This window comes from Clinocottus analis, unplaced genomic scaffold, assembly GCF_023055335.1.
Source record: "Clinocottus analis isolate CAN_PGR_092001 unplaced genomic scaffold, fCliAna1.0.p SCAF_11, whole genome shotgun sequence".
Lineage (NCBI taxonomy): Eukaryota > Metazoa > Chordata > Actinopteri > Perciformes > Cottidae > Clinocottus > Clinocottus analis.
Genome location: NW_027175832.1, coordinates 11,537,658 through 11,549,249, shown reverse-complemented (window position 1 = coordinate 11,549,249; position 11,592 = coordinate 11,537,658). Strand labels below are relative to the sequence as shown.

General features: G+C 42.8%; 2 protein-coding genes across 2 annotated transcripts; one reads left to right on the top strand and one right to left on the bottom strand.

Annotated features, from left to right (window-relative positions):
• Positions 1-1,009: 1,009 nt before the first annotated feature.
• On the bottom strand, positions 1,010-2,330 carry LOC137802594 (uncharacterized). Its single transcript, XM_068600583.1, has 3 exons — positions 1,930-2,330; positions 1,756-1,852; positions 1,010-1,471 (listed from the first exon to the last, which is right to left on the bottom strand). Exons 1-3 carry the CDS (start codon positions 2,328-2,330, stop codon positions 1,010-1,012), a joined length of 960 nt encoding a protein of 319 aa, XP_068456684.1.
• Positions 2,331-5,711: 3,381 nt separating this feature from the next.
• LOC137781921 (proenkephalin-A-like) lies at positions 5,712-9,924 on the top strand. Its single transcript, XM_068570942.1, has 3 exons — positions 5,712-6,021; positions 6,313-6,459; positions 9,086-9,924. The coding sequence occupies exons 2-3, from the start codon at positions 6,316-6,318 to the stop codon at positions 9,677-9,679; spliced, it is 738 nt and encodes a 245-aa protein (XP_068427043.1). The 5' UTR covers positions 5,712-6,021; positions 6,313-6,315; the 3' UTR covers positions 9,680-9,924.
• Positions 9,925-11,592: the final 1,668 nt, after the last annotated feature.

The window sequence follows — 11,592 nt, the reverse complement described above, 5'->3', positions numbered from 1 at the left end:
CTTATAGATACTACAATGGACCCGGAGGAGACGCTGCTCGGGGGCTCATCTGGATCCTCCTCACCGATGACGGCTTTTGGTTGCACTCCCCCACCTTCAATTTCAGCCGATCTACCTGGTAAGATCTGCAATATTATAACTGCATCAACATATGGGCATCACAAAGAATCTTTATGCCATGTATCGATTCATCATATGTAGCAGTAGAAGATGGTTACTACCACATGCCTAATCGGTAGGGATACAACTGACTTTATATCTGCCATTTCTTAAGGGACAAGGACCCAATCATCAAGGCGAATGAGAGACGTTGATGTGCTCGTGAGCCAAATGCATGCCATGACCCAGGAGTGGAAGGCGGACATGGCAAGAAGCGAGGCCCGGGAGGAACGTTTGATCGCCAGCATCCTCCGCACTGATAATATGGTCGAGAGGCTGATGCAAAGAATGGAAAGCATTCAACCTCCACCACAACAACAACAACATCATCATTCACCACGGCAAGATACATATTATGATTATGGATTCTCGTCCACCTCTCAATACCATCAGCTGAACTAACTAAGCTCATGCAGCACTTTTTGCACCTTGGACTCGACCTGCACAGACCTCACTTTAAACGTATTTATTGTTTTCTCATTCAGCACATATCCAATCTCCATTCTACCATGGCCTTACTTATTTGCAGTGCCGCCTGAAAAGCACCTTGCCGTTTACAGCTGTTATACTTGTGTGCTTTTTTACCTTTTTATACTTGTGTGCTTTTTTACTTTTTTATGCTTGTGTGCTTTTTTACCTTTTTTATGCTTGTGTGCTTTTTTTACCTTTGATACCTGTGTGCTCTTATACCTGTGTGCTCTTATACCTTGTTTTTATTTTTTTAAATATTTCTTATAAATAACACACTTAAACAAACTTCTGTGAGTGTTTCTTTATTTGTCGAATGAAACGCATGAACTGTACAAGAATTGTATTTACAACTGGGAATTAGGTAATGAATACAAGACGTCTAAAGGTATGGTCTGCGCAGGGGGAAGTTTGCACTCATGTGATCTGTGAGGGCGGCTCGGATTCTCTGTCCATTTGTGTTATCTACGTAGTTGTTGGCACGGCCTCTTGGCTGTGGCAGGTTCGACGCAAGTGTAGCCGCTTCCACCGACCAGTTGGGATTCACAACTTCCTTCTCGTTCTCACAGAAATTGTGCAACGCACAACAGGTAGCAATCACTTTCGGAGCGAATGAAAAGTGGAAGTCACTACGCTTCATCAGAACTCTCCAGCGTGACTTCAGTCTCCCAAACGCAATCTCCACCGTGGTCCTTGCAGAGCTTAAGTACACATTGAAGGACTCTTGCTCAGGGGTGATGTTTGGGGAACGGGTGTAGCCTTTCATGATCCAGTCCATGAGAGGATATGCTGGATCTCCCAACAGGAAGTGGCCGATTGAGACGCCATTGATTTCTCTCGGTTCCTGGGAGGAGAAACAATGGTTACCAGTGTTGGACTTGTTTACTAAATGGCCCATTCACATTGCTTACTAAATGGCCCAGCATAATTAAAACATAATATACATTTAAAACATAACGCCTCTATAACACATCATACTACTTTAAGCTTGTAACATACTAAAAATCTCAATAGCTTGGTAGTAGCTCCACTAGTTCCTGCATGAATAACTTTCAGTAGCTTAACTCATTTATTGATCTTGTTGATTTCATCCATACATTAATGTCTTGAGAGTACAGTTGGACTTACTTTTGGTAACAAGTGTGCCTGGCTGAACAACGTTGATTGCCTCAGCACGTTGGCGTCATGAGCACACCCAGGCATCTTACAGCTGATGCTCCAGAAGCTTAAAGAGAAGACATCAGTTAGTAAGCATTCACGTTGCACATAGCAGACAACTACATGTATTTGGCCCAAACTTACCGATACATGTCGTCCACTACGCCTTGGAGGACATACGAGGGCCATCCTTTGCGATTTACAAAGTCTTTGAAGCCATCACTTGGTGGTAAAACTGGAATGTGGGTTCCATCAATGCACCCGATGACTTGCGGGATGTTAAATTTCTGTTCGAATCTGGTGGCTATTCCGATGGCTTCTTCTGTTGTGGGCACCTTGATAAAGTTTCCCAAGGCGGACGTAACCATTCCATCACAGAACTGGTACACCATCTTCTTCACTGTCGATTTGTGGACACCGAACTGGTTGGCAACAACTCTGTATTCGGCACAACTGGCTAGCTTGTAAAGAACAATGGCGACCCTCATTTCGAGCGGTATTGGCGCTCGAACGGTCACCTCCGCGGGCTTCATGACTCCTGCCATAATCCCACACAACTTGTGGAAAGATCTTCGAGTCATGCGAAAGTTCGCTTTCCAGTCCTCGTCATTAAATAAGGTCAACACATCTCTCTCCCAGAAGACTTTGTTTCTGCTCTTCATCCAGATTGTTCGTCGAGACCTTTGCGGTTCAATGGCAAAGTGCAATAACATATTGGTGGTCAGAATTAAAGTCTCCATGTACCTTCGGCGACGGCGTCGTCTCTCCATTAGCAAATCAACCAATAGCGCCATTTGCATTCGCTGTACTCCTATTAACATCATGCACGTATCGTAGAGGGACGTAGCTTCACTTTGCTCTCTGTTCGCCATCTTTCTCGAAATGTTGTTGTCGCTGGTTGTAGTGAAGAGGTCAAGCGGAAATGGCTGTATCTCCACTAGATGTAATGAAAACAGCGCCACCTATCGTATCGGATATGACATGCTTTCGGCCAATGATTCGATTTATTCACTGCCATGTATATTCGGATAACAGCAGTTCCCCCGAAAGAGAGCATAGTCCGACTAAAGCAAGATTCGAATTATTACCAGCATGTAAACGCACTGAGTGTGACTGGTTGTTGATTTAGACTTAATGACGCAGCATTGGCGAGGTTGGAAGCTTACTCCACGGAGTGTCCCATGCACCAATCCCCCAGCGCCTCATTACCTGACCAAAAAACAGGTTTTAAAAATGTCATCTTAATCATCTCCGCAACCGCATGGTTGTTTAACTTAATTTAAATACCATAACGCTTGTCTTTTTACAAGGATTACAGGTTTTTCCCAGTCCGCACCTGATAACACGGCATTGAAGGCCTAAGTCAAAAACGCACAGCCCGCCACTGATTAGATGCCCCATCCATCTTGGCTAATGCAGCTGAAACGTAAAGGAATAACGGATTCATGATTCAGCCTGAACTTATATTAAAAAAGCCAAATGAAATCAGAATACCTTTCTGATTGTTTTGCCCTTGAGCCGCCTGCATTCAAACTCCTGCTTCAGAATGTTGTTGGCCACAGAATCAGGCTGAATGTTCTACTTCAGATTTTATACCCTTTTATACCCTAAAGACAGAGTCACTACCCTTAGTGATTCTGCCTTTGCTGGAACATTTATGCCTGTCTGAGGAACAAGGACAGATTCAGCTGTTTTCCACGGAGACCACCATCTCAGTGTGGTCTTCTGACAACACGCAGTATTAAACTGTGCCTCGAGATTTGGTGAACTCACTCAGATAATCATGACTCTTTTTTTTGTAATTTCAGGCTGCCTTCAAAAAATCTGACCAGAGACAGCAGTTGAAAATTAGCCTCGTGATGCAACAGGTGGAGCAGCTACAACCCTACTTTTAGACTTGTGTTTTTGCATCCATATCCATTATATATCTAGGCTATGTTAATTCACCAATGCCGTCCTTAAGCTGTCCCGCTTCCCAGGGGCGTGGACTTGGTCAGTGTGCCCTCCCTCCTGGGGAGGAATCGGGCCCCTGCTCCCTCCATCTTGTTTACCATGCTTTGTGGGTGTGACTTTTTTTTGTTCATCATAAATACATTCACGAGAGCACAAAGTTCTTCATAGACAACCTATTTATTTGGTTGCCAAAGTGCACCAGATTAATGCAGTTCACTTAGAAATGTGCGCCATCTTCTTCCAGGGGAGTCCGCCCTCGGACTCTCTTGGGGATCCACCCACCACAGTCTCATAAAATCCTCTGGGAAACACCATAATATATATAGTGCAATATAAACTGAGATATATTTTGAAAAAGCAGCTTTAATGGTCGTGTTGGAGCGTTCTATATTGCAGGAAATTACGTTTTCAGGTGTTAATTAAGCACTAAATTTCCTGCCGTACTTCTCCTTGTCTGTCATCTGTAATTTGTTTATTAGCGCTCTATATATTTTTAGTACCCAGGCAAATTTGATTTTTTTTCTCTATACTTTGAACTGGATAAATAAAGCTCTGTCTCTTATCTAAAGTAGATGTGTAATCCATGGCTGATGTTTATTATTTAATTATTATTATTTTTTAGGTGATCCTGTTGACTTATGTTTTGCTGCTGCTACACAGTGGACCTGTACATCCTCGGTATTGCTAACATTCTGTTTTGTGCATGTCTGTGCGAGTGCCGGCTGCTGTCAGGAACACACAACAATAGAGCACTAAGGAGAACATCGTTGCCAAACAGGTGACGCAGTCTGGTCTGTTTTAAGGTGCAGCATTAACACGCACACAAACAAACATGTCAATGCTCACATTAAATACATAACTTAAAGAGCTGCGGGCAACTTGCCAAAACGTTATCCATCGTCAGCAGTGAGTTTCCATAAGAAGTGATTTCACCTGACTGTGGAAAGCATTGCAGTTCAAATACTGTAGCTGTTCGGTGTAATGGAGGTTTCCTTCAGATACAGTTCATCAAAAGAGGAGAACGCAGAGCTGCACCACTGCTCTCTGACACTGAGGAGAAAAGAAGAAACGCAGAAAGAAGAAGAACAGACAGCCATTGCATTTCACATTGTAGCTCCTTATATAGTTTGGAATGAGAGTCACTATTTTTGTTGGATGCTTAATAAATTGTTCTATTAATGAAACAAATAAATCCCTTAAAATTACTTCTGCTGATAAGAAATGGACAGACCTACACAATACTTTCCAAAATGTGGAGTTCAGTATTTTATTCATACAAATGGACATCAGTAGCAATAGAACAAGACCTCCACTGACTATGACGTCTGGAAATGTGCTCTGTTAATGACCCTCTTGGGCACATTTCCTCTCATTCCAATCATGTCGCAGGCATGTAAAACCTCCCACTCAGGATTTATGGACAACTGGACGGTTTCACTGCAGGCTTTATAGACTGCGCACTGAGGCGGTGGAGCACATGAATGGTTTTCCAATCTCCGATCATGACATCAAACCGAAAATCTCAATAAAAACTAAACAAAACGTAAAGACGTTGCTGCGGTCAGGAGAGAATATCGGATTTTAAATAAAAGAACAATCCATGAAGCAACATGTCATACCCTGCTTGTGTGTGCGTTGATCCATCTTCACACACACACACACACACACACACACACGCACGCACGCACACACACACACACACACACACACACACACACACACACACACACACACACACACACGTTAAAATGAAATATTATCATAGAACCTGCATTGTAGACTGACATTTATTATATGTCACAAAGAAGCAATAAAATGTGGGACAGAAAATACGTTTGTGTGTGTGCTTGTGTGGTTTGAGTGGTGTGTATGTGTGCCATCACGTCACATCGTCACGCTTCACCCCTCCACCCCCTTCCCATTATCAACGGTGACGTAAGCGCACAAACTACTTTAACCCGCCGCGGAGCCGCCAGCCGCAGCACTTCACCGAGCACTTTGAGCGGGCTGCACGCTTTGACGGGCTGTTTGTTTTTGTTCCTTCTTGCCGGTGACCCCCGTCTCCCGCCTGAACTCCGCGGTCCAGTAACGTTACCTGAGAAGTGACTGCGCCGTGTTCGCTTTGCCCGCCTGGCCGAACCGTGACAGCTCACCCCGCCGCGTGCACACGGGGACTCCGCGCAGACTTGTTCGGCTCTCGGGCTCGCGCCACTCATCAGTGACCCTGAGGGCGCGCGGACAGGAACACGCAACAATTTAGGTCGTGTTTAAAATCTCAACGAGGTAAGACGCAACAAGTTTGACTACTTTCTATTTCTGCTGCTTTGTTAGAACCATAGGAGACAGCACAATGAGCATATTCATGATGAATGTTAATATATTCAAATGATTGATTTGACCTAAACAAAATGTTTAAAAAATAATACTAGAAGTACAGTATAACATTGCAACACAAATATACTTATTTCTGGAGAACAATGTTCATAATCTGACAAAGTTTGAACTTTCTTAATGTTTGTTGTTTCTTTATGTGTGCGTACGCGCGCGCGCATGTGTGGTTTCCCGTACGCGCAGTCCATGGCTGCCCCCGCAAACAGCAGCTGCCTGTGGATGCTGGTTCTGGGCGCGTGCGTGTCGCTGGTGGTGAGCACGGATTGCGGGAAGGAGTGCGCAATGTGCGTGTATCGTCTGCTGGGCCAGAAGTCTAGTTTCTCCTCCCCGGTAAAGTCTCTCTGCCTTCCGTTCGTTCCTCTGAGCTCTGTTAGTATTTCTGACTCATTGACAGACAAATATGAATTATACCAGTGCCGTCAGGCTAGCGTTAGAGATATATTTGATAATAAATTAAGACATTATTGTAAATAAACTAAGGTAGTGTGCGTGACAGGAACAATAGTGGGGTTTCTCTTCCTTTCAAATGTATATATCCAGCAGACAAATAATGATAACATTTCATATATTGGTCAAAATACAAACTCAGTCATTCCATTTGAAAATGTTCTCGAAATTTTCTCCTTTCCTGTGGCACCTCAGTTTCTGTTCTTTACTCCATTCCCATTACTCTTTGCTTCCTTTTCTCAACATGATTTATTTCTCTAAAGTACATTTTCAGAGTCACACGTAGTCATGTCAAATGTGCTGAGTTAGATACATTTTTTGGCTATTTTGTCCCGTGACGTGTTACTGAGGTAATGCTTTTCTCTTCTATCAACATATTTGTTTAATCGATGCAAAGTAATTTAATGAGCATATAAAAATATCTTCCTTCAAATATTAAATAAAATAATATTTTTAAAGAGCAAATAATTAATAATTGTGTCAGAGGACCAAACTCTAGGCATTTATAATTCCATAATTCTCAACAATAAAGAGCGCTTCCATCCTCAAAAGATTAAAGATTTTAGAAATGCCTTTTTTAGCCCATGGATTTATGTCCTTGATTTTTTTCTGCAAATGTTTCAACATCACTTAGAAAGCTGTGATTGTGAGGAGGAAAAGGTCGAGGCAAAATATATAATGATAAATAAAGTTGGCCTTTAGCCTTACGATTTGTCCACCTTAGGTCTTTGCTGTCCCTTTTTTCATATTTACGCAACCAACACTTGTTGTAACCTTCCATTGTAGCCCCAAGAGGGCGCCACTGCTCATCCCCTCCAGCCCCTCAGGTGCCAATATGTCTTCAATTCAATTTTCCCGTTCATTAATTCTGTCTTCATAAGCCACTAGCGTTGTAAGCTCAGCAAGAAAGCCTCCTCTGCGCCATCAAATAAGTGGAATCCAATGACGCATATGAGGTTGGGTCCAGGTGATCTTGGCAGTCTCCCCACCAGCAGCCCTCGGTCTGGTTGTACTTTGGCCACCGGGGTTACAGTTAAAGGATGACTGGGATAAGTGGGAGACACACAGCTTTAATAGGGGGATGCGTCAATTAAAGGAATAGGATACGGTGTCAATGGGTGAGCAACAGACTGCTGCAGATGGTTTGTAGAGAGACACTGTGTTTTCTAAGTTGTTAAGGGACCGCATGAGGGCTATCGTAGATAAAACAACACTTCCTGTGCTCCCACAGCATCTGCTGACTGTTTCTCTCTCCTCCTCGCTGACTCCGCTCTCCTGAGCGCCTTTGTCTGCTTTATGAACACAATCCTGGAGTGCGAATCACACAAGACGAGTGAGAATATGAAACAGGTGCATGAGCCGTGCAGAAAACCTGATGCCTGATTTGTTATGCGGATTTGAATGCTAATGTCTCAAACGACTCTCGATATTTAAAAGCATCGGGAGTTCAGTTTTATTTGACTATGACTCCATTGACGGGAGAAACACTCTAAATACACATAAACTGATTTTGTACAGCCGAAAATGCTGTTCTCATGTTCTCAGATGATACACTTACAAATAACAAAGGTTTTGCGTAGTGGATTCAAGTATATGCAAAAGTTTTTGAACAATTAAGCATGCTCTGCATAAATAGGCAGCTGTATGTAGTCGCTGAGATCATCCAAAAAAAGTCAACATGGCAACGAGAGAAATTATGATTTATTACTAACTGACTATACCGAATCAGGAAATCATTGAACAAAGTGTGTATCATAAGCTTCCCTCACTGAGGACTGAGAGCTCAGCCGTGTTGGACAGTTATATTACTTTCTGGTAAATTCACAGAAACCATCATAAAGTAGAACATATGGTACAAAGGAGGGATTTATGAGCTACTTCTCTATAGTCAGTGTGTTACTACAGTAGATGGAGTCTGGAGAAACTGACAGTACCACAGAGGTACTGCAGGGGAGCAGAGGAATGTACTGCATGTTGTGGACGTATTATAGTGTTAAAAATATCTAGATCAGTTAAAGAGCACGCTATATTTAGAATATTTTTGCTGGTTTACCTTGTTCTAAAACAGCTATGCTACCACCAGACTCCATTGAAAAAAACTGTAATTGAAAAAAACTGTAATTTAACCTCTCAGAACATAGGAGTTGCTGGTGCCTCATCCGGTTTGCTCGTTGGTGTTACTGCAGGACATTGGTTGACCCGGATGCACCAAAGTCACACAGTAAGGGGAAATGGTTGGAACATCATTCTCGTAAATGTACACCGGTGAAAATATTGGTAAATGGTGAATGGAGGTTCAGGTCTTCCAACCACTCAAAGTGCTGACTATGGATGATACCACATACAACCCCACTTCAAGTAATCCCTTTGATGTAAAAAATGAAAGGGTGATGAAACCATATTGTTTCAGATATGGATACTCCAATGGAAGCACTACTGCATGTTACATCTAGTAAACATTGTATTTAAAAAGATTGTGAAAAGTCATAAAGATCTTGATTTTTTTCAGACCTGCTCACTTGAGTGTGAGGGTGAGTTGGACACCCAGAAGCTGCGCCTGTGCCGGGACTTCCTCCTGGAGGAGGAACTCCACATTCCTCTAAATGCCGACCCCCGTCAACCGCTGGAACCCGAAGCAGCGGCGCCCGTGACAGCCGACGATGACGACGCTCCATCATCGGAGCACCTGCTGGCAAAGAAGTATGGTGGCTTCATGAAGCGCTACGGCGGCTTCATGTCTCGCCGCTCCCCTTCTCAAGAAGGGGTAATGGAGGATCCTGGGAACCAGGACGAGGAAGAGCACGTTCGCCTGGAGATCCTAAAGTTTCTCAATGCAGCGGATGAGCATCGCGGTGAGGGGGAAGGCCAGGGCCGGGAGGTGAAGAGGTACGGAGGCTTCATGCGTCGGGCCGGAGGGCCGATGCAGGGAGACCTGCTGGAGGCGGTGCTGGGCCGCGGGCTTAAGAAGCGCTACGGGGGGTTCATGAGGCGCGTGGGCCGGCCTGAGTGGTTGGTGGACAGCAGCAAGAGCGGGGGGATGTCAAAACGGGCCTGGGAGAACGGCAGCGAGCTCCAGAAGAGGTACGGGGGCTTCATGGACTAGGATGCAACAGTTATGACCCTTGACACCATCCCCCTCTCTTCAACCAGGCACCTTGTAATCTGGACTTGTTGCTGTTTGAATCAACTGCCACTGCTTTGTATAACGTGCCCTGTCTACTTCATTGGTTCAATTGCTCCTGTAATGTTAAAAAAAAGATAAACATATGTTGTTCAGATGTGCACAAATCTTTTTTTTGTTATGTTTTTTGGTTTTCCTGATGATATTATTTATTAAAACAATTTGTTGATCAAGGTGTGTTGGTCGAGTGTATGATTTAAAATAGCTTAACAAGGGTCTATACTTCAGGGACACAATGAAGTATCATAAAGGGTTCTCTAAAATATTTAAGCATATCAACACAGCATATAAGATATCTTGAAATGGGGCGCTCTTGTTCTCTCCGCAAAATTCCCACTTTATTAAAAGCATTAGAGATTTTAAGTATAAGAAACAAGTCATATTTAGTTTTAATTTTTAATGAAAGCATTTTTTAAGCTACGATCATCAATATATTCATAATAAAAATCTATCAAAAATAATGGAAAAGAGGTCGCACCTGGATCTGCAGCTGCCCTCGGCCCTTACACAGCTTAATGGTGAGTTTCAGTTCTTTTGCGATCTGGCCCTCAACTTTACTGCTGCAGATGTTTTAATACAATAATCTCTAAAAAGCCAGAGCCCACAACCTGCCCAGACGAGCTGGTGAACATGGCGGAGCATTTAACAGCGGAAGAGACGGATATTTCCCTCAGGAGCCGGTGGAGACCAAAAGCAGAGCTAAAAAGAGGGAATATTGGAATTACATTCATTAGGTGAACACAAACATATCTATCTATCTATGTGTGTGTATGTATGTATGCATGCATGTGTATGTATCTATGTGTGTGTATGTATGTATGTATGTATGTATGTATGTATGTATGTATGTATGTATGTATGTATCAAAATAAACTTTACAGCTGGCGTAATGACCATTTTCACGGCCTGCCACTATCATGTATGTATGTATATGTATCTATGTGTATGCATGTATTTATGTATGTATGAATATATATGTATGAATATATATATATATATATATATATATATATATATATATATATATATATATATATATATATATATATATATATATGTATGTATGTATGTATGTATGAATTACTGTATGTTTTTATGTATGTATGTAGGCCTTCAATGAGTGCCGTATAGTCCACATCACGGGTGGATTTGAAGGAAAAAGAGTCTATGGAGTTACTGTCACAGACCGACACACTCAATACACGATGCGTTCATAGAGTCCACCACGAGCATACGGGGTGAGGGGACTGAATCGTGAGCCGCCGTGAGCAAGGTGCGCGCTGGCCCTCACTTTTATTGCGCCATGGGGTTTCAGAGACCCTCTGGCTCGCGTGTGCATTAGACTTCTTGGTACGTGTTTCAAGACGGGTCGGGGTGGGTCTCCGACATCGCCATAGAACCCTGAATTTACGTGGGCCAATCCCCGCCCTGGCAACGCGACGCGGTTGATGCACACTAAGGATAGTGTGCACCGGTCGACGGTCGCACAGGCACAGCTGCACAGTGCAATAAGAAAATAAGCTAAAAGGGAAAAATAATTATAATATATGTAGTTTATTTGTAAAAAAAACCAAACAATTACATTAGAAAAAAGCTATAACTTTTAATTATAAAAAATAAATATACATATATATTTTAAAAAAAAATAGCTATAACTTTGTGATTCTGTTTAGGCCTTCAGAGAAGGCTTAGAAGGCCATGACGGCCCACCACTGATGTGTATGTACGTATATGTATCTATGTGTATGTATGTAAGCTCCTTATCATCTTCAAGCACTCATTGAAGGGTTTCTAAACTCCTGGAGGTCAAATGCACAAACCTCTTCCCTTCATTA

What these genes read in the sequence shown, in the direction of transcription:
- LOC137781921 (XM_068570942.1), top strand. Translation starts at nt 6,316, where the DNA reads ATGGCTGCCCCCGCAAACAGCAGCTGCCTGTGGATGCTGGTTCTGGGC. An exon ending in AGTCTAGTTTCTCCTCCCCG is followed by an intron (nt 6,460 to 9,085) that starts GTAAAGTCTCTC and finishes GATTTTTTTCAG; the next exon opens with ACCTGCTCACTTGAGTGTGA.
- LOC137802594 (XM_068600583.1), bottom strand. Translation starts at nt 2,330, where the DNA reads ATGGCAGGAGTCATGAAGCCCGCGGAGGTGACCGTTCGAGCGCCAATA. An exon ending in GTAGTGGACGACATGTATCG is followed by an intron (nt 1,853 to 1,929) that starts GTAAGTTTGGGC and finishes CTTCTCTTTAAG; the next exon opens with CTTCTGGAGCATCAGCTGTA. An exon ending in AGGCACACTTGTTACCAAAA is followed by an intron (nt 1,472 to 1,755) that starts GTAAGTCCAACT and finishes TTCTCCTCCCAG; the next exon opens with GAACCGAGAGAAATCAATGG.